At 40.4% G+C, this 21,322-nt stretch overlaps 1 protein-coding gene across 1 annotated transcript; it reads right to left on the bottom strand.

Annotated features, from left to right (window-relative positions):
- Positions 1–9,555: 9,555 nt before the first annotated feature.
- LOC149080777 (beta-scruin-like) lies at positions 9,556–20,397 on the bottom strand. The gene is made up of 5 exons (XM_089237370.1): positions 20,352–20,397; positions 18,766–18,952; positions 14,071–14,265; positions 11,805–12,025; positions 9,556–9,716 (listed from the first exon to the last, which is right to left on the bottom strand). Exons 1-5 carry the CDS (start codon positions 20,395–20,397, stop codon positions 9,556–9,558), a joined length of 810 nt encoding a protein of 269 aa, XP_089093496.1.
- Between the last annotated feature and the right edge of the window lie 925 nt (positions 20,398–21,322).

Here is a 21,322-nt window from a genome sequence, read left to right as displayed (position 1 = left end):
TCATTAATGCTGAAATTATCTTTCATTAATGCTGAAATTATCTCTTTCATTAATTCTAGAATATTTTCTTTCGTTAATGCTGAAATTATCTCTTTCATTAATGCTGAAATTATCTCTTTCATTAATTCTAGAATATTTTCTTTCGTTAATGCTGAAATTATCTTTTACTAATGCTGAAATGATCATTCATTAATGCTGAAATGATCTTTCATTAATGCTGAAATTATCTTTCGTTAATGCTGAAATTATATTTCGTTAATGCTGAAATTATCTTTCACTAATGCTGAAATTATCTTTCACAATGCTGAAATTATCTTTCATTAATGCTGAAATTATCTCTTTCATTAATGCTGAAATTATCTCTTTCATTAATGCTGAAACTATCTCTTTCATTAATGCTGAAATGATCTCTTTCATTAATGCTGAAATTATCTCTTTCATTAATGCTGAAATTATCTCTTTCATTAATGCTGAAACTATCTCTTTCATTAATGCTGAAATTATCTCTTTCATTAATGCTGAAATTATCTCTTTCATTAATTTTGGAATTGTCTAATCCAGTGGTTCTCAACCTTTTCTGACTCGCGGAGCCCTTTTCAGTGTATAATTTCTATGGCGGAACCCTGTTTAATTCGAGGAGCCCTTTTTAGTATATTATTTGCACGCCGCTACCCTTTAGGCCTCTTTTTGTTTATCAAATTTATTGATTTATTTTATTATCCTCGAGTGGCCGCGGAGCCCTGAGCACCGGTTGAGAACCGCTGGTCTAATCGATGCTGAAATTATTTCTTTCATTTATTGTTTTAAATTCCTGTGGATGGCATAAGAAAATAACGGGGGATTGTGTGTGTTTTCACCGAGTCACGTGATCATCCGACGAAAGATGCTGGGGGACATCGTTCTCAGCACTGACAAGGCGGAGACCGCTGACGTTGCACTCTCTTCAAAAATAAATAAACTCCATGGAGGCTTGATTTATACACTGTTGGTGCTGCCATCTAATCTCGAAATTTCAGGCAACTCATGGGATGATGAAAAAAGAGAGAAAGAGAGTTCTTTTTTCGTTATTTTATGGCATAAAATTTTTTTATGAGACGAAAATTCCGGCAACAAAATTCGTACAATGGCAATAATAGATTTTTTTACGTAGAAAAAATAATTATTTCTTTCAACAAAAAATTTCTGGCAATATGGATGATCAAACAAATAAGTGAAAATACGGATTATGTGGTCTTCAGATAGGGTTACCAGATTCAAAACTGAAAAAGGAGTACGCCTTGTGCGAACCTTAGGTAGTGCCGTCTTAACGCATGCCTCCCCCACTCCGGGCCTGAAGAGAAGAGGTGCCTCAGAAAAACGAGACGTAATTGAATTTTTCGAGAATTTTGCAGGTATGGCCTCCAAAAAATCTCTTGCCTCGGGGGCCCCCCCATGATCAGGGCCGCAACTATAGTCCGTTTCAGGTTAACTTTGCAGTGAAGAGGAAGCTACGAGGGAACCGCATCACTCGTTGCTATGACAACGAAAGCCTCTTAACCTATGTATCGATACGCGGCCTCGGTGAGGTATGGCTGATTCTCGCCAATCTCGCAGAAAAAAAAATATTTTTTTCGTATTACGTAATGCTTGTAGAAAAAATTGCAGTCAGCAACAATTAGCTAATGAAAAAAAAAAAACCATCGTCCACACTTTCAGAAATTAAAATGCGGTTTTTGAAAAAATCTTTTTTTTTATTGAAAAGTATCTTAGTAACTCCTATTAACCCGGTTTTGACGTTTGAATTTGGGAATAGCCCCAAATAATAATAATAATGATACGGAAAAATTTAGAATTCTTTTACTCACTTTTCTTGCCGAAATTTCCGTCGATCACCCACCCAAACGCACGGTATACGTCGATGCCACTTATTATAATAACTACAGTTTTAGTCATTTTTTAGGGATTCCCATTTTATGGAGTCCTCACTTGACGTTGTAGAACTATTGGATTCTCTATTACTTAATAATTGTTGTTGCTCCAACACGTGTTCCATCAGGCCATCTGCAATCCAAAATTCCTCTTCCTTTCAATAACGTGCTTTACGCATTATTGCCAAAAAGAACGGAGAACGTTTTAGCGTGTCTATCTCTGGTGAAAAGATACAACTGTCACAGAAGGAAAAAATACACTGCAAGCCTAAACCATTGTGGGTCTCTCTCTCTCTCTCTTGCTTATTTATATTTATCTGGAGAGACAGCCAGCCTCTGTGTGTGCTGTGGGGGAGAAGTTGGTGTGGACGCAAAAGAGACATTACTTATGTCAACACCCTCCGCTATCGGCTATTGGAATTCAGAAACCACCCCTATCCTACGAACACGGCAAGAAATACATAATTAAAAAAAGGGGGGGGGGTGCCTGGAACCGTAACCTACACCCATAAAGAGAGCCTCTCACAACGGTATCGGCGCTGTCGAGAAAGAGGGACACTTCCTGTAATCTATGAGTGAATATCTGAATTCGTTGGAGGCTATTTTCGGGAGAAAAAAAAACTGATTGAATATTCGTGTAGGCCCATAACTACATTAAAAACTGAATGGAAAAATTCAACAAAATGACGATATAATATATATATATATAATTGTGCAACCAAAAAAAAAGCACGACAGTGATATTGGCGGGGAAAATTTCTTGGAAATCGCGCCAAAATGTTCTTGAGCTCGCCATGGATTTTTGATAATGGTAACCAATATTTTTTCTAATTTAAAAATTTTAAACAAATATACATTGGTTCAAAACGGTATTTTTTCAGTATCTTTTTCGAAATCATAAAAAAATTTGAAATATTCTATATAAATGATCATCAGAAACCTCCGATGTATGGGAACTATATTTTGCGGCGAAGGAATACTCTCTCTACCTTTCTCTTCACTGCAAAGTTAACCTGAAACAAACTATAGATGTTTGGTCACCCGTGGCAAATGCGCATTTTGGCGCCCCTTTGTAATGTTGAATGAGAGGTTTGAGAATAAAGTTTGCGCCTCCTCTGGTCCATCGCCCGGGGCACGAGACCCGACTTCTTCCCCTAGTTGCGGCCCTGCGGCCATGATGCTATTACGACGATCCTGCTTGTCAGCCCCACACTTGTGGGGGTCATGGAATTCCACTTCCTTACTTCTATTAATTTACATTAATTAAACAAAAACAGCAAAATTCTCCGCGAAATTCTCCTAAGCGCGGACCTGTCTCCGCGTTTTGAATTTAAATATCTCAGGGAATAATGCAGTTAAAAACATGTAATTTGTTTGTTGGTCTCAGAAGAGAAAGAGCAACAACTGTCTAATTGGAAGTTAGAGGACGGGGGGATCGTATAAGAAATTTACATTTTTTATTTTGTGTACACTGTATTTTCATCTTCAAAACTCGTATAGTGTGATTTTTGGTCACATTTTGAGAATTTTTAAAATTAGAACCATACCACGCACCACGACGAACGACTGATGACTGTAACAACACTCCAAGGAGAAACCATTGAATGTTAGAACGGCTATAATATTACCAATAGGCAGGGCCACAAGTAGTGTGGGAGGGGGGGGGGAAGAAGGTGGGTCTAGTGCCCCGGGCGCATCAAAAAAGGGGGAGGAAATTTCACCATTCAACCTATCCTTCAGAATTACGAGGAGGGTGCATAAACGAATGGTTGCCCCGGCTAACCAAGTATCCAGTTGCGGCCCTGCTAGTAGGCATCTTAGAAATTTTGCATTTAATAATCGAATTTAGCATTTAGCAATAAAATTTCAAACTTAGCAATAAAACTTAGAATTGACTATTTAGCAGCGTAATTCTGAATTCAGCAATAAAATTTGCAATTTAGAAATAAAATTTGCAATTTAGAAATAAAATTTGCAATTTAGAAATAAAATTTGCAATTTAGAAATAAAATTTGCAATTTAGAAATAAAATTTGCAATTTAGAAATAAAATTTAAATCTTAGCAATAGGATTTAAAACTTAGCAACAGAATTTAAAACTTAGCAACAGAATTTAAAACTAAGCAACAGAATTTAAAACTTAGCAATAGAGAACGTAGCATTTAGCAATCGAATTTACCATTTAGCAAGAGAATTCCGCATTTACCAATCAAATTTATCACTTAGCAAACGAAATTAGCATTTAGCAATAGAATTTAGCAGTTAGCAATATAATTTAGCAGTTAGCAATATAATTTAGCATTTAGGAATAGAATTTAGCAGTTAGCAATATAATTTAGCATTTAGGAATAGAATTTAAAATTTAGCACTATAATTTAGCATTTAGGAATAGAATTTAAAATTTAGCAATAGAATATCACATTTAGCAATAGAATATCACATTTAGCAATATAATTTCAAATTTAGCAATAGGATGTAGCATTTAGAAATAGAATGTAGCATTTAGCAATAGAATGTAGCATTTAGCAATATAATGTAACATTTAGCAATAGAATGTAACATTTAGCAAGAGAATATCAAATTTAGCAATACAATTTCAAATTTAGCAATACAATTTCAAATTTAGCAATACAATTTCAAATTTAGCAATACAATTTCAAATTTAGCAATACAATTTCAAATTTAGCAATACAATTTCAAATTTAGCAATACAATTTCAAATTTAGCAATAGAATGTAACATTTAGCAATAGAATGTAACATTTAGCAAGAGAATATCAAATTTAGCAAGAGAATATCAAATTTAGCAAGAGAATATCAAATTTAGCAAGAGAATTTCAAATTTAGCAATACAATTTCAAATTTAGCAAGAGAATATCAAATTTAGCAATACAATTTCAAATTTAGCAATAGGATGTAGCATTTAGCAATAGAATGTAGCATTTAGCAATATAATGTAACATTTAGCAATAGAATGTAACATTTAGCAAGAGAATATCAAATTTAGCAATACAATTTCAAATTTAGCAATACAATTTCAAATTTAGCAATACAATTTCAAATTTAGCAATACAATTTCAAATTTAGCAATACAATTTCAAATTTAGCAATAGAATGTAACATTTAGCAATAGAATGTAACATTTAGCAAGAGAATATCAAATTTAGCAAGAGAATTTCAAATTTAGCAAGAGAATTTCAAATTTAGCAAGAGAATTTCAAATTTAGCAAGAGAATTTCAAATTTAGCAATACATTTTCAAATTTAGCAATACATTTTCAAATTTAGCAAGAGAATATCAAATTTAGCAATACATTTTCAAATTTAGCAATAGGATGTAGCATTTAGTAATAGAATGTAGTATTTAGCAATGAATTCCTGTCAATGCCGTGAGGAATACAATCGAAAAAAAGCAGTTACAGTGAAACTAGAATTTTGATATTTGCGAGACATAAAGGTTGTGTGTAAAAGTTTTATACAAAGAATTGTAATTGCAAAGAATATTTTTACATAGAATGTCTTATTGATGGACCATCGTTAATCCTGTGAAGAGTGAGTACAATTTCAACTCTGCAATTATTCCTTGTATTTAACGCAGAAATTTCATCAACTCTGAAAAATTATTCCTTCCAATCATAATGAATTTTTATTAACTCTGAAGTTATTTCTTTCATTAATTATACTCTACTTCTGGGAAATAAGGCACAGGAACAAGGTTACCAATCGTCTACCTTTTCGACGTCATTTGGGGCAGTTCAAGTATTACGTCAGCAATTTTTAGCCGTTTTTGATCTCTTGTCAGCAAAAGTCAGCAAAAAAATCATATATACGTTATTATAATCAATTTCTGTTCATTTCAATGCTATTTGAAGGCTAAGAACTCAAAATTTATCTTTAATAAATTCATTGCGACCCACCCTCTGAGCCATATAACGATAAATCGCACAAAAGCCCTTGGCCCGCGGACCAAATACGGCCCTGGGGGTTATCTGATGAGGCCTGTCCTCCCCAAACCTAATTTTGTAAAAATGAACTAAGCGGCACATTTGCAGATCGCTTAAGTGTCCTGTGGTACAATTCCAGAGCATGTAAGCGCGGCTCGTGGCACATTTTGAAATCACTCAAATGACCCGGGACACAGTTCCATAACACAGTACTTAAGCGATCCGTGACATATTTAGAAATCCCTTGAGTGACATGTGGCGTAGTTTTAGACTACATAAGCTGTCCCCAGTACTCATATTATATCATATTATTTATGTGTGATCCGCGGCATATAATCACGGATCACTTGAGTGATGCGTGGCACAGTTCCAGAGCACTTAAGCGACCCGGACACATTTCCAGATCACATGGATCTACTTTCAAATTTCGTCAGAGCAGGGCAAGTGCCCCAAATGGGCAAAAAACCGTAGGGCAACAATGGTTTTTAGACCTCAACAATCACTTTCCGAACGTTTACTTTGGTTACCGTGGTTTCCTAGCAATGCGTTTCAGACATGCATATGCCTTTACAATGGTTTGTCACTTCTTCAACGCTGTCAGTATATGTATAATAGTTTATGCCTTTATAATGGTTTGCCCCATTTTCAATATACTCTCAGTAATGAGGCTTTTTGAATAGACGTCATAATCATCATCAGCATCGCTTTGAGGGTAAAGAAAAGGGTGATCCTCATAGAAATCAGTGTAAAAATTGCCGATTTTAATGTAGAAATGCGGAAATTTGGTGAGTTTTTCTGTCACATCAAATTTTAAAAATTGTGTTAAATACTAGATTTTCAAAGTATTGAGTTCACTTAGAGATACGAAGCCCAAAAAATTAAATATGAAGTAATTAGCCGGACCTACTTTTGAGTTAGATGTCCATATACACTGAAGAGCCAAAGAAACTGGTGCAACCTGCCTAATATCGCGTCGGGCCCCCGCGAGCACGCAGAAGTGCCGCAACACGACGTGGCATGGACTCGACTAATGTCTGAAGTAGTGCTGGAGGTAATTGACACCATGAATCCTGCAGGGCTGTCCATAAATCCGTAGGAGTAAGAAGGGGTGGAGATCTCTTCTGAACAGCACGTTGCAAGGCATCCCAGATATGTTCAATAATGCTCATGTCTGGGGATTTTTGTGGCCAGCGGAAGTGTCTAAAGTCAGAAGAGTGTTCCTGGAGCCACTTTGTAGCAATTCTGGATGTGTGGGGTGTCGCATTGTCCTGCTGAAATTGTCCAGGTCCGTTTTTCCGGCCGCAGTGATGTCGTAGATTTAATTTTTTTACCGGATTCGCGATATTCACGATACACTCGTGAAATGGTCGTACGTGAAAATCCAAATTTCATCGCTACCTTGGAGAAGCTATGTCCCATCTCTCGTGCACCGACTATTACACCCCGTTCAAACTCACTTAAATCTCGATAACCTGCCATTGTAGCAGTAGTAACCGATCTAACAACTATGCCAGACACTTGTTGTGTTATATAGGCGTTGCCGACCGCAGCGCGGTGCCTGTACGCATGCCTGTACCAGTTTTTTTTGGCTCTTCAGTTTAAATAACATTGATTTCAACTTTTTATTTATATCTTCTCAGGCAGGAAAATTAATGTCTCCGTATTGTCTTTTAATATTCAACTGCATAAATTCATATAGTTTAGGTTGTACTAAAATTAATTGCAGTCCCGTAAAAAGTACATCGAAAAAATTCCACAGCTTTAATTAAGCATTTTTTGAAGTAGAAACAGGCAGAGGGGGGGGGGATCTAAATACCTAGCACCCTATTTTTACGTTTCTTTAAATCTAGATTTGTTTCTTTAATGAGTCGCGGAGGAAGTCGCCGTATTGGTTAATATATGGGCACAGTTTGTATGTGAATGATAAAGAGGGAGATATCATGTGATCCAAAAAAGCCTCATCGAAGAAAACCCTGGCAACGCCGGATATTATAGCTAGTATTTCATATTTTCATAAAGGGTGGTTGATGACGTAAGCATTATCGAACCCCCGCCCCGTCATCAAATCGGAAGGGGGGGGGGAGCCCCACAAAAATGAGACACAGGTGAAATTTTCAAGAATTGGCCGGGTAAGTCCTCAGAAAAATCATTTGGCCTGGAGTTCCATAATGCTCTTATGACAGCCTTGACCTGGGTAAAGTGATGTTCTGGAACTAGAAGTAACAGTTTTCATATTTGTGCATTTATTCTTGAATAGCTCTATCTCAGTACCCAATCTCATCATGTAGGCTCAGGGTGTTTTTAACTGCATCATAGCAAAGGGATTTTTCTGGAGTTCCCCCTACCTGGCTAGAAGGAATCCTACCCCGCAACTCCCTCTGCCTCAAAGAACACAAAATATAAGGGGCCCCAACAATTCATACTTGCCCATTGCCTGAACTTATGAGAATCACACCATACCAGCCGGCATCCATAAGACACTACTGAGTGGGCACCCTGTGAATATGAGGTCTCATGGACAATGCTTGGATTTGTACCCGTGTTAAGCTCAGGGCCGTCTTAAGAGCATCATGGGCTCCCGGGCAAAGTGGTTTTTTTGAGGCCCTACCAGGTAAATTCTAGAAAATTTCAACCAAATCTCATTTTTGGGAGGCTTCTCTTCTCTTCAGGCAACCGGGCCGTGCCCGGGTGGAACCATGAGTTAAAACGGCACTGGTTAAGCTGATACTGGTTGTAAGAACAGTTTCGCTAAAAAGTGGTCGCAGTTTCTCTCACCATATTTTCACTTGAAAAAGCATCATTTTTTCACATCTAGATTTTTTTCCACAGCTCTCTGTGACTCCCCCCCACCCCCACCCGAGCTCTGTCATCGTGGCTCCCCCTTGACTTGTTTATTTTCTACTGTGGCGCCTCTATAATATCGGAGCGCCACAAGAGTGGCCATATAGTTCACCAGTTGAGAACCACTGTTCTAGGTCACTCTTTTGGTCAGAGGTGGAGTAATATAGGTTGTACAATTCTTTTTTTTTGTTGCTGCCCTGCCTGCTTCTTGCACAAACCCTGACGGACCTAAAGACCGACGAGGAACATTATAATTAGGGTGACCATACGTCACATATTTCCCGGGACAGTCCCGGTATTTTGTTTTTTTGGCAGTCCCGACTTTTTAGCAAAAGCGTCCCGGTTTTTCCCGTATTTTACGCGAAGGCTACTTGAATATTTATTCTTTATTGAAATTATTTTTCAACTCATAAATTATGTTATAATAATTACAATTATAAATGAAAATATAAATCTCCCACATTTGTCTTGAACTTTCTTTTTTTTTCGCGCAATTCATTTTAATCCACTGCAATTTGCTGTAATGCTTCATTTCGCTATCATTGTGACTTTTCCGTAACGTCAGCAATATTTGGCAACTTTTTTCGGTTTTGGCGTCACTTTTTGGCGATGTCCTGTATTTTCCCGTATTTCTCTCGAGGAAATATGGTCAACCTAATTATAAGGAAATTATCTCCCGACAAATGACAATTACTGACTATATGCATTGATAAAAAGCTGAAAAAAGTTTTTAATTGTCATTTACTTTGCACAAAATCCAAATCACATGCTAATAAATGCTTAAAATGAACTGCTAGTTGAAGACATGGAAGTCCGAGATGATGATCTATCTATTTGTATGAACCTTCTTCTCCTCTTGATGCAAGTCATGCTTCTCGTTCAACCGCGGCAAGAACGTAACCTCCGACAGACGGCGGTAGAGGGCAGCAAGTCCTCCACCTGCGCTCGATGGTATCATAGAAAATGACTTCGTCCAGGGCTCTCTGCTCTTGGTTCGAAAAACCTCCGAGAATGTATATGTCGGCACCTAGGAGGGATTTTTTAGAAAGCATCAATTACCAAAAGTTAGTTTTTTCCACAGAGAAGAGTCCACAAATTCACGTATCCAATCAAATCCCTTCACGCAAAGACCTGCAATCGCTTTATAACGAAATTTCTCTATAACGAAGTGATTTTTCCGGTCTCTTGCAGTTCGCTATAGCGGGATTGAACTGTATTTTAATATGTATTTTTTAGTCAGGGCCGTTTTTCATAAGTCCTGACCCTGGGGAAATATAAATTTTTGTGGACCCATTTATACGAGGTGTTTCAAAAAGAATCATCCGATTAAAAAAATCATAACTGTTCAGCTTTTAATCCGTTTCGATCGAATAATGTATAGGTAGAAAGAGGGAAATCTCAAGTTTCACACAGTTGCCGACAGGTAGCGCTAACGCTCTTCCTTCCTTCGGCCGCCACTTCAGTGTTTGCCAAGATGGCGACTGCACAACAGAAATCGTTTTGTGTTTTGAGCTTCGGGAAGTGTGAGTCCGTAACAACTGTTCATCGTGCTTTCCGTCGACTTACTACAGTTCAGAGCATTATGCGATGGTATAAACAATTCCGAGACACGGGTTGTCTGTGTGAAGGGAAATCCCCTGGCCATCCCCCGCATGTCAGACGGCAATGTAGAGCGCATCCGACGGAATTTCGCACGTAGTCCACAGAAATCCACTCGCAGTGGATGCAATCATATACGCTCGCAAAAGTTTGGGACGAATTTGACTACCGTATAGACATGCCGTGCATCCCAAGCTAGACATATTGAGCACCTTTAATTTGGTTTGTAAAAACCGTTATGATTAGCCATGTACTATAAAATTAATCTTAAGTGTATGTGTTCAATATTTTTCGTAATATACGCATTTCTAATCGGGTGATTCTTTTTGAAACACCCTGTACATACAATTTACGAAAAATTCACCGCCAGCAATTCACCCATAGGAAAATTCAGCGACGGAAAAAAATCACCGCTGGAATAATTCACCCACAACAGTTTGTCAACAGTGAGTGACCGAATGAGTTGGTTAAGTATTATAGCTTATAAGCTATACTACGACAGATAAATAAGCTATAATAGTGAGTGAGTAACCGTATGAATGACCGAGTGATTAGCGATTGAGTGAATCAGTGTTTCTCACTCACTTGCTCATCTGTTCACTCACTCGATCATCATTTGATCATTTTTGTCGCACCCCAGTCATTTTTGCACACGAGGATTAATTAGACCGGGACCCACGATTTATTTCAGATTCCGAACACTTCACCCTTTTTATTATACTCATCGAGAGGTTGGTGCGCTAACCCCTTGATGTGGGACTCCCTGGGGTAGTAATCTTTTTCGTGGTCACATCGCCGTTTCTGTTGTATTGTCAGGAAAGTTTCTGACAAGAACGAACAGGGTATCGAACTTGCGACACCTCTAAACATCCTTCGGTACTTCAGGCGAGTACCTTATCGACATGCCCTCATTCACTCGATCATCTACTTACCTGCTGAATCATTAAATCCCAGTGTCACTCGTAGGCGGAGGTAGACTTGAAAGTGTGGGATCAGCAAGGATGGCATGATGATGGTGCTGCCAATTCATATATACGCATTTACATTAGATCAGTCTTCGCCATCTTTGGCGATGGTGGGGATGCCCCCACCCCCCCGTATCTCCGCCCATGATTAGCTCATCATCACTCATTATATGTCACTTTGACGATGAATTGTTTGTAGGGGAATTTTCCCAGCGGTGAATTGTCGTGTCGGTCAATTGTTTTTCCGGCGGTGATGAATTTTCTTGTATAATATGCTTATATACAATGTTCGTTGAGGCAGAGGTGTATGTAGGGAAAGTGGATCGTGTAGGCTGCACCTAAAATAAAAAAGGCAGCCAATTTTGGGGCCCTGAAAATTTGTGGGCTCCTTGGCACTTCTCATGTTTGCCCTTCTGAGAAACAGGCCCTGGAGCAGAGAGCCGTGTGCGCATGGGTGCACGACTTTGCCAGGGATCCCCAGCGAAGCTGTTGAGACGGCCCTGGTAATATATCCAGATAAATTGACCAATAAACTTGCTCTGCTGACTCACCGAGAGTGCTCGCTATCACGGAATGTAGAGGTCTCGGCAGATCCGTGATGATTTTCCAATCCCTCGTCATGCAGTCGTAAGTGAGCACCGTCGAAAGGCTGGTCAGTATCGCCTGGTCATCCCGGGGCTGGTGAGCACCACCGACCAGATAGAGCTTCCCTTGGCAGTTGATGAGAGGAGCGTACGCGGTTGGTCGAGGCAGTCTCGGACCTACGATTATTCTGTGGGAAGAAAAATGATCGAGGATGAACACTGTGCGGTCATGGGCTATGAATGCAATGTGTCCTGTAAGTGCTAATGCGGCCTTTATGTCAACTACCGTCCGTCGTAGAGGTATGATTCCAATTTAAAAAATGCTCAGCAATCGTTCAGAAATTACCTTTTACCAGTTTTGAGAGAGAAAATGCAGTGTGCAACCAGTGTTATCCGAAAATACAGGGTGCACATAAATGAATATCCCAACTTTGCAGGGCTTATTGAAGGAAAATTAAAAACAAAGTACAAACTTGTTGTTCATCGGAAATCAAAAATAACAATTGAAAGTTCATGAAGATTGGAATAGATGGCGGCACGTGGCCGTCAGACTGAATTCTGCGAGTTTAACGTATGTGATTCATTTCTCACCACACAGTTAATAGAAGAATCAGGTGATTTCATTCTACAGCAGGATGGTGCACCACCCCCATTGGCACTTAGCTGTTCGTGGGTTTTTAAATGACAAATTGCCACACCGGTGGATTGGTCGCTGAGCACCCCAGGAACTTGCCCTTCATCAATGGTCCCCCTCGCAGCCCTGACATCACTCCGTGTGATTTTTTTTTTCTGGGGCTACATCAAACATCAGGTGTTTGTTCCACCGCTACCAAATGACGTTGACGAACTTGAGACACGCATACAGGGCCGCAATTAGGGGGTGCAAGCGGATCAGGTGTCCCGAGCACCGGACTAGAGGGGGCGCAAATTTCACTCTTTAACCTCTCCTTCGACATTATGAGGGGGCGCCAAAATGCGTGCTTGCCCCGGCTGACCAAGCATGTAGTTGCGGCCCTGTACGCATATCTACAGCCTTTCAAACCGTCACACCAAATATGCTGAAAAGAGTGAGGGATCAGGGGCCGTCATTTCAACTTTTTTTCCAAGGGGCGGGGAGGGGGCAAAGAACATGTTCTTAATGTATGCATATATATATATATATGTATATATATATATATACCATTTTTAGTGTATTTTCAAAAGCCGGGGGGGGGGGTAAAATGGCACCCCCTGACCCCCCCAAATGACGGACATGGGGTCAGTTATCGTACCACCTCGATATCCTTCGTGTTACTAAAAGGGGCTCACATTTAACACTTACAACTGTGCCGAATTTATACTTTCAACTGTTATTTTTGATTTGCGATGAACAACAAGTTTGTACTTTTCGTTTAGTTTTCTTTCAATAAGCCCTGCAAAGTTGGGATATTCATTTATGTAGGCCTGCGCCCTGTATAATTTCGAAGAGAATTTCCCTTCTCTCTAAAATTTTAAGGGGTATTTTTGTAAAAAGAGGAGTATTTCTTTCCTTTTATCAGTGAGAAATAACTATTGAAGGAGTAATTTCACTCCTCAACGAAATTTGAAGTAAAATTGAATTTTGATGAGTGAATCACGCACGCATCTAGATGCGTATTGGCGAACACTGAATGTAACAAAATGAAAAAACTTCTACATTTATTTATGTGTACGGTCGCTCTGTGCTCTAATTGCTCCAATTAGAACGTTGTTGCCCTGTCTCTCCTGATGCCAACAGCAAAAAATTTCCATATATCTAGTTGCAATCTTTTCATTGAGATATTCGAATTCTAAAAACGAAGGGAATTTGGGAAGGAACACGCGTTAAATGCGGAAAAAAGCCATTCTACCCGCATTTAACGCCGTTCTTTGCCGAATTTCCTCCGTTATTCGAATTCAAGAATATCTCTGTGAAATATTGCACTTAGAAACATGGGAATTTTTTTTTTGTTGGTATCAGGAGACACAGGGCAACAACTTTCTAATTGGAAATAAGAGCACACAGAGTCCGTATATATATTTCTATTTTGTTACACACTGTATTTTCACTCTCAAAACTGGTACAAGGTAGTTTTTTGAACGCGTGGTGAGCATTTTCTCAAACTGGAATCAAACCTCTACGACGGGCGGTTGATGAGATAAAGGCCGCGCTAGAACTTACAGGACACCCTGTACAATAAAAACACACAAAATATCGAATATCTCACCAATTTACCTGTTTTGGTTGACATCCAAGCACTCGACCGAGTCCACGAGAGCCAGCTGGTTATCCTCACCGGTGAATCCGCCGACAATCCAAATTATCCCGTCGAACGTCGTGGCTCCCATGCCCATCCTACGAATCATCATCGGCGGGGCGTCGGACCATGTGTTCTGACGCGGGTCGTAACATTCGATGGTCGCCATCGTCCTGCAAAGAAAAAAAAGACAAAACTACAAAATGTGTGTTTTTGACAATGGCAAGCACCCCGATACGTAAACACACATTCGCACAGTCAATATTCCATTTTCTCACCTTTCATTGACGGAAAGTATTGTGACGTTATATGAGGAGGAAGTTTTGACACACTTTCCTGAAGTAGATGCTCGGCCAGCCGGGGCAAACGTGCATTTTGGCGGCCCCTTGTAACGTTGTAAGACAGGTAAAAGGGTGAAATTTTCACTCCCTTCCCCTCTACTCTGTCGCCCGGAACACTAGACCTGCCTCCCCCCCCCATTCCCAGTAGCGGTTTGCAGCTGTGAGTGTGGATGTAGATAGGCAAGGTTTATAGAACATATAGGATATATACAAAGTCAAACCTCGTTAATGAATCACTCTTGGGAGAGCAAAAATATGACTTAGCAAGCGGAGTGACTCGTTAAACGGAGTAAGCCATAGCTGCGCCAATTCCTGCATGAGTACAATTGGGACTTCCAAAAAGTGACCCCCGGTAAGCGGAGTGACGTGTTAACCGGGTGACGCACTATCGAGGTTTGACTGTATAGGCAGATAGAATTTGCAGCCGGGGATTTCGGAAGTGTTGTCTTCGGCTGTTTGTCTTCGCGTGGGGCTTTCTTGGTCTGGATACTGTAAGGATTTTCCACTGTGGAACACTGAATTACTGGTTTATGACCATGACCATAATTAGTGGGCCGGGGTCGCAATCGCCGCTGTGATAGCGGCCCATACCCCCTTCATCTATCTTCGCCATCTTGTTGGTTGTGCACACTAAATTAATATTTACTTTTCCTTCAAAAGTTAGCGCCCAGAGGGCTTGAAAACAAATTTTAACTTTAATGGTCCATTGCTACTTTTTACCCGTACGTTCGATCATTGATTTGCAGTGATAGTGTAGAACGCAAGCCTACTCCCTGATCCTGATGTTATTTGTCACTTATTCGTTCTTAATTGCCTAGGTTTATAATTTCCGTGGGGGGGGGGGGGGTTGAGCGTATTATGTGAAGGGGGGGGGGCGTCTCCTAAGAACCGTCAGCATTAATTATGATGTAGTCATGCGCATGTTTTATGTTTACTTAACAGTCTGTACAAAATATGAAATGATTATATACAGGGTGATTATAAAAAAACTATCCCGACATATGGGCCCCTAACTATCATACCATTCACAGAAACTGAATGAAAATTTGGCATAAGGTATTTTGATGTATGCGCTCAAGAATGATATGGAAAACAACAGTGTCACTCTAACAGTTACGGTTACAGTGAGAAAATTTCGAAAATATCAAATGGCAACACCAAGTTTTTTGTATTGGAATGTGATCTCCATTGTGAAAAACCCTAAATAGCGTTCGAACGGCAACTGTGGCATGAAAATCACCGGCGGTAGATAGGCTAAAAGTGAGGACAACCAATAAGGACAGAGAAGCAGCATAAAATAAAGCATTTTCTTGTGTTTCACAAATTTTCCACATGACCTTGTGGAGGACTAATAATCAGGCTGGGATCTCAGCCGAAGAAACAGTGTGACGAATGAAACGAACATTAATGCTCTGGTGCACGGCAAAGTCCTTTTTCCTTGCCTAGCTCCGGGGATTTTCGTGCTACAGGTGTCATTCCAACGCTATTTAGTGTTTTTCCGTATGGAGATCGCATTCCAATACAAAAAAACTTGGTGTTGCCATTTGATATTTTCGAAATTTTCTCACTGTAACCGTAACTGTTAGAGTGACACTGTTGTTTTCCATATCATTCTTGAGCGCATACCTCAAAATACCTTATGCCAAAATTTCATTCAGTTTCTGTGAATGGTATGATAGTTAGGGCCCCATATGTCGGGATAGTTTTTTTATAATCACCCCGTATATGAAAATGGAAAATACCTCTACCATAAAAAAGAAAGAAAAAGAATAAAAAAAATGAGAAAAAGGGGGGGGGGAGGGGGAATTGGGATTATTTACATTGTACATCCTATTTACATCAACGGAGCGGTTTATCGCTCCGCTGAGGGTTGCTAGGCAACGGCTCCTGATAAAGTAACTCCGTTGCTGTCGCTTTTCTTCGCCTACGTTACCATGGTAACGCAGCGATCTATCTTTCTTTTTCCTCCTCTTCTAACCCATTGTGTTAGTAGACGCTCTTATGTCATTTCTGCTCTTTCATGAGGGGGAGGGGGGAGGAACTTCTCCTACTCTTATTATCGTGCGGGTTGACGTCAGATTTCTTTTCCTCGTCTCTTTTAGGCGAGGGATAGCAGCTGTGACGTCACTTTTGTTGTGAGGTGTGTTTAGTTTCGTTTTGTGTTGTGCGCGTTATGTTATGTTATGTTGCTCGTGAGTGTTGTTTTGTGTGTGTGTGGGCTGAGTCCTGTCACGTTGGGCATTTGTAGGTGTAGGATATTTTTGGGGCGTCTTCGGCAGAGATATTCATCACTCTCATAGTCTGATATCTGCCGGAGGTGATCATGTTCCGATTTCTCTATCTCTGTGTAGAAGTTCCTATCTAGCCTTTGGTTAAAAGCAAATAGGGTCTCGACCCCTGTGTCCTGACGAAGGCTTCTGTTCCGTAGGAACCATGGGGCTCGTAGGACTTATCTTATGTATTTATTTTGTTCTCGCTCGAGCTTTATCATGAGCGAATCTCTGCAGTAAAACGACATGCCGCTGTGGTGGTCGAGTGGTTATAGTGACGGACTCGCGATGCGAACCCCACAGTGGTGGTCGGCTGAAGTTGGTTTTCTGTGGTTCCCAACTTCAAGGCGCGAATGCGAGACGATCTCCCAGTTAAAAGGTCTCGCCACAGAGAGCAACAGGCCTACAACGTTACAAATATTCAATCATTACACTTCACTCACAATTTGAAGTATAGATGGCAGCACTGAAATATCATACACACTCAGACTGTTAGGTGTACACACTCACTTTGTTCCAGACTCTGCCACGAAGTTGGACTGGAACAGATCTCGGCAACGGGATAAGTTCGGTGGCAGAGACCCTGGCGTTCATTGCAGTAAAACCACGTGATGGCTCCATACATGAACGTGGGCGTAGTACTAATTTGTAGAGAATGATCTTGTTTTTCACTGTTGAAGAAACCCTGTATTTACAAATTCTTCTCATGTTGTGTGCGGCAACTGCCATACGCTTCACCGCCTCTTTGCCGTGCAGCGTGAACGTGAGTCGCTTGTCGAGGATAATTCCGAGGTATTTGGCTCTGTCTGTCGGTGTTATTCTTAAGCCCCCTACCTCCAGGCAGGCCTGGGGGGGGGGAGGTTATTGGGTCTGACTCCCGTTATCCATATGAAAACTGTTTTGTCAGCATTCAGTCTGGTTCTGCTGTTGCTCGATGTCTCTTGCATCTTCCTGAAGGCGTTCCAATGCGCGCAATGGGCTATGATGGCACTGGGCGACCGCGCTGTCATCAGCGTAAAGGGCCGTGAGTCCTGTTGGGCTCACGGGGAAGTCGTTCATGTGATAATTATAAAGAATGAAGAAACCAGAATTACTGGTTTATATAACCTCTGGAGACAGAGTAGGGGAATAGGTGGATACAGGGTGGATGGGGTTCATCGCGTTCACCGAAATAAAAATTCACAGCTCACTCTCTTGCTTATAATCTCATTCATTTACTCACTCGCTTATCCACTCCCTCACTCATTCACCCTCTCACTTGCTTATCCACTCCTTCACTCATTCACCCTCTCACTTGCTTATCTGAAGTGCTCACTGATTGCTCATTTACTCACTCTCTAACTGGCTGTAGTAGGTAAATTTTCTTGTCGTTAAATTGCGTGGTGATGAATTTTCAAAGCGGCAAATTTTCCTTTCGGTGATGGTGAACTGTTGTCGGTGAATTTTTCATATAGCCTGAGACTAGAGTTTGGGCCTACCCAATCATCATCCTGGTAACAAACTAATATTTATTTGGTGCGCTGGAGAAGCTTGGGGTTACCCCCCTTCTAACCAGATCATGACCCACCGATCTATCTCAATGAAGAGATTTTAGCAGGTGGTCGAAGACAATGGGACACGCTGGAACCTGTGCGTTTATGTGTTGTGAACCTAACGTGACGTATGTATCCGTGTAGTGCTTTGTTATAGTGGTGCCATCTGCCATAATTTTTTCAAACTATAAGTGTGATGATTAAATAATAATTGTACCACTGCAGGTTTGTTCCTCTCTGTGGCGAGACTTTTTAACGGGGACATCGGCTCGTACTGGCGCCTTGAAGTTGGGAACCACAGAATACTTGGGCTTACCCAGTATAAAGACCGCATGATTTGGGTGATGAGTAGCAACAAAGACTGACGGAGTCTGTAAAGGGGTGTCATTATGAGCAATAACGATCGCAATGTGAACACAGATGTCGCGCGGACAACATCATGCCCAAACAATGTATATTTCTAAATAAATTTGTAATTGACATTCTCAGCGGTAGTGACACTATTTATGTTGAGACTCACGGAACCTCACCTGGAATTGTAGTCTTTGCCTCCGATGGCATAGATGCAGCCTTTGAGGGTAGTGACGCCATGGAACATACGGCCCACTTTCATGGGAGACATCGGTATCCAAGCGCGTTGGCCTGTGTGGTAGCGGAAGCACTCCTTCCTGGGAATAGTTTTCAGGCCGCCGTCTATAAGACGCACCTCGCAACCACCTATTAATAGGCCAATTGAATGCAACATGTAAAAGAGTTTTACCTCACAGAGGGCACTTTCTCACAGTTCATAAGTGCCAACTGTGATAGCAAAACGTTATTAGCAATGAGAAAAAAAAAAAAATAATTAGCCTATATACACTAGGTAGACGAAAAATCAAACCCAATTGGCAGCTACCCGCCCTCCGAATCTCCACACCCATGGGCAGAGATAAAGGGGGAAAGGGTATACCCCAACCCCCTTCAAAATTAAAGATGTTTACGGGTGACCTATACAGTGATACTTCGGCTAACGAAGATAATTCGATCCGGAATCACGTTCGTCAGCCGAAACGCGATTTCCTACGGGTTCCTATGGAAAACCATTCGATTCGTTCCAGATACAGCCGAAAATTCTAGGATAAGATTTTTAAAACAAAGGGGCACTTAAAAAAAGAGACAAAGCTAAAATGAACAGCTTCAGAATTTGATAGATGAGAATTTACAGGAAGATGAGGACTGAAGATCTTTTTTAATTTACTCAACCAACACCAGCTTTGGTCTATCTCAGCGGTTCTTAACCTTTCTTGACTCGCGAAGCCCTTTCTGTTATTTAATTTCTATGGAGGAGCCCTGTGTAAGCCTATTTTTCATTCATTCATCAAAGTTACTGATTTATTAATTATTATTCAAAAATATTTATAATTATTTTTTTCCGAATTTACTGCTCTTTTTTTGGATTTTTCTCGAGCTGAACCCCCTGGGGAGTTCACACGGAAACGTTGGGGGCTCTGCGGAGCACTGGTTGAGAACCGCTGGTCTATCTAATAAAGCTGGTTGTTGACACAACCCAGTCGAGTTTGCAGGTATCTCCATCCATAGCCGTTCTTACGGGGGTGTGCAAATGGTGCGGTCGCATCGGGCCCGACGTTTTGGGGGGGGGGAGGAGGGGCCCACACTTAAGGTGATGATAATTTCTTTCAGAAATTCGGAATTTTCATCGATTCCAGAATTCTGCATTTTAATTTAGGAAGAAATAATTCTGGAATTTAATATTTTCATCTAGAAAGAAATTATTCGGGAATTTTCTGCATCTTTATTCTGGAATATAATATAAATATAATTCGGGAATTCTTTTGAATTTTCATTTGCCCACAGACAATTTCTTTAATCAGGCCCTAATTTTAATTGATTTACCATTTTCTTCAGTTCGAAATTTGAATTTTGTTTTGTTAATTCACATTTATTTGTGCCTGTATACTTTGTATGGATATTTTTCAGCGTTCCTTCCGGTATATTTAGTAATGATGTATGGTTTTTTGGATGCCGATTTTCCCCTCCCACAGAATATATATAAAATCGGGGCTAAGGGTGCCAAGGCATTATGAAGACACCTCTGGTGCCGCTATTATTTCCTAACCGAGGCCCTGCTTCTGGGAAGGGTGGACCAATCTCCGTCCACCCATCTCACCCAAAGAAAGAAGTCACAAAATAAAAAACGGTGTTTCCGACATCTATTAGTTAAAAACATAGGCGTGAGGTTATGGGAAATATTGGGGGGAGAGGGCTGATACTTAATATTTCCATAGATATATAGCTATGGAGATGGTGGCCAATGTTGTGGTGGGGATGGCTCGAGCCCATGGGCCGTATACAAGTTTAGGCCTATGAGAGTTAAAATAAATTTGAAAACCGGTGTATTTAGAATACAGGGTCAGCCCACCAAATGTACCCACTTATCACATCTTTCAATCTACCTTTTTTTTAAGTTATGTTATTTCAAAGTTAGGGAATTTTTGCTGAAACATCCCTTATGTATGACCATGAGGTTGCTGCATACGGGCACTCGGGCATGCTTCAAGCACATCGAATCCTGCGAGTTTTACTCCGTTGTATAGACAATGGTATTAGGTATGGTATTAGGCCATAAAATAACTTTGTTGACATATGATCCCCTGGTCGCAAAAATCAACGAAAGCAAATGAAATTCGTGAATTAGGTGTTTCTCGAGAATGAGATGAGAAACGAAATCATCGCAGCAACGGTTACAGCATAAAAATTTCGAAAAATTATAACGACAACACACACTTTTTATGCATTGCATAGTGATTAGTGCAGTAAAAAACCACGAACAGCGCTGGAACGGTACCCGTAGCACCATAAAAAAAAGCAGATTTCACCAAAGGGTTGGTGCGCTAGACATTCAGTATGAGGCTTCCGCAGATTCGAAGGAATTCCCCGAAAGAGCATCTAGCGCACGAACCCGTTCGTGAGATCTTTCTTCGCGTCCTGCGGCCGCATTTTGGTGCTACAATTACCGTTTCAACGTCATTCATGTTTTTTTTTTTGATACGCTGATCATTTCGCAAGGCATAAAAGTAGGTGATAACA

The sequence above is a fragment of the Pholcus phalangioides genome, unplaced genomic scaffold, assembly GCF_987345545.1.
Source record: "Pholcus phalangioides strain wild (caught in Gottingen) unplaced genomic scaffold, Ppha-v1.0 ptg000010l_1, whole genome shotgun sequence".
In the NCBI taxonomy this organism is placed as follows: domain Eukaryota; kingdom Metazoa; phylum Arthropoda; class Arachnida; order Araneae; family Pholcidae; genus Pholcus; species Pholcus phalangioides.
Note: the sequence above shows the minus strand (reverse complement) of the source record. Positions and strands in the feature narration are given on the sequence as shown.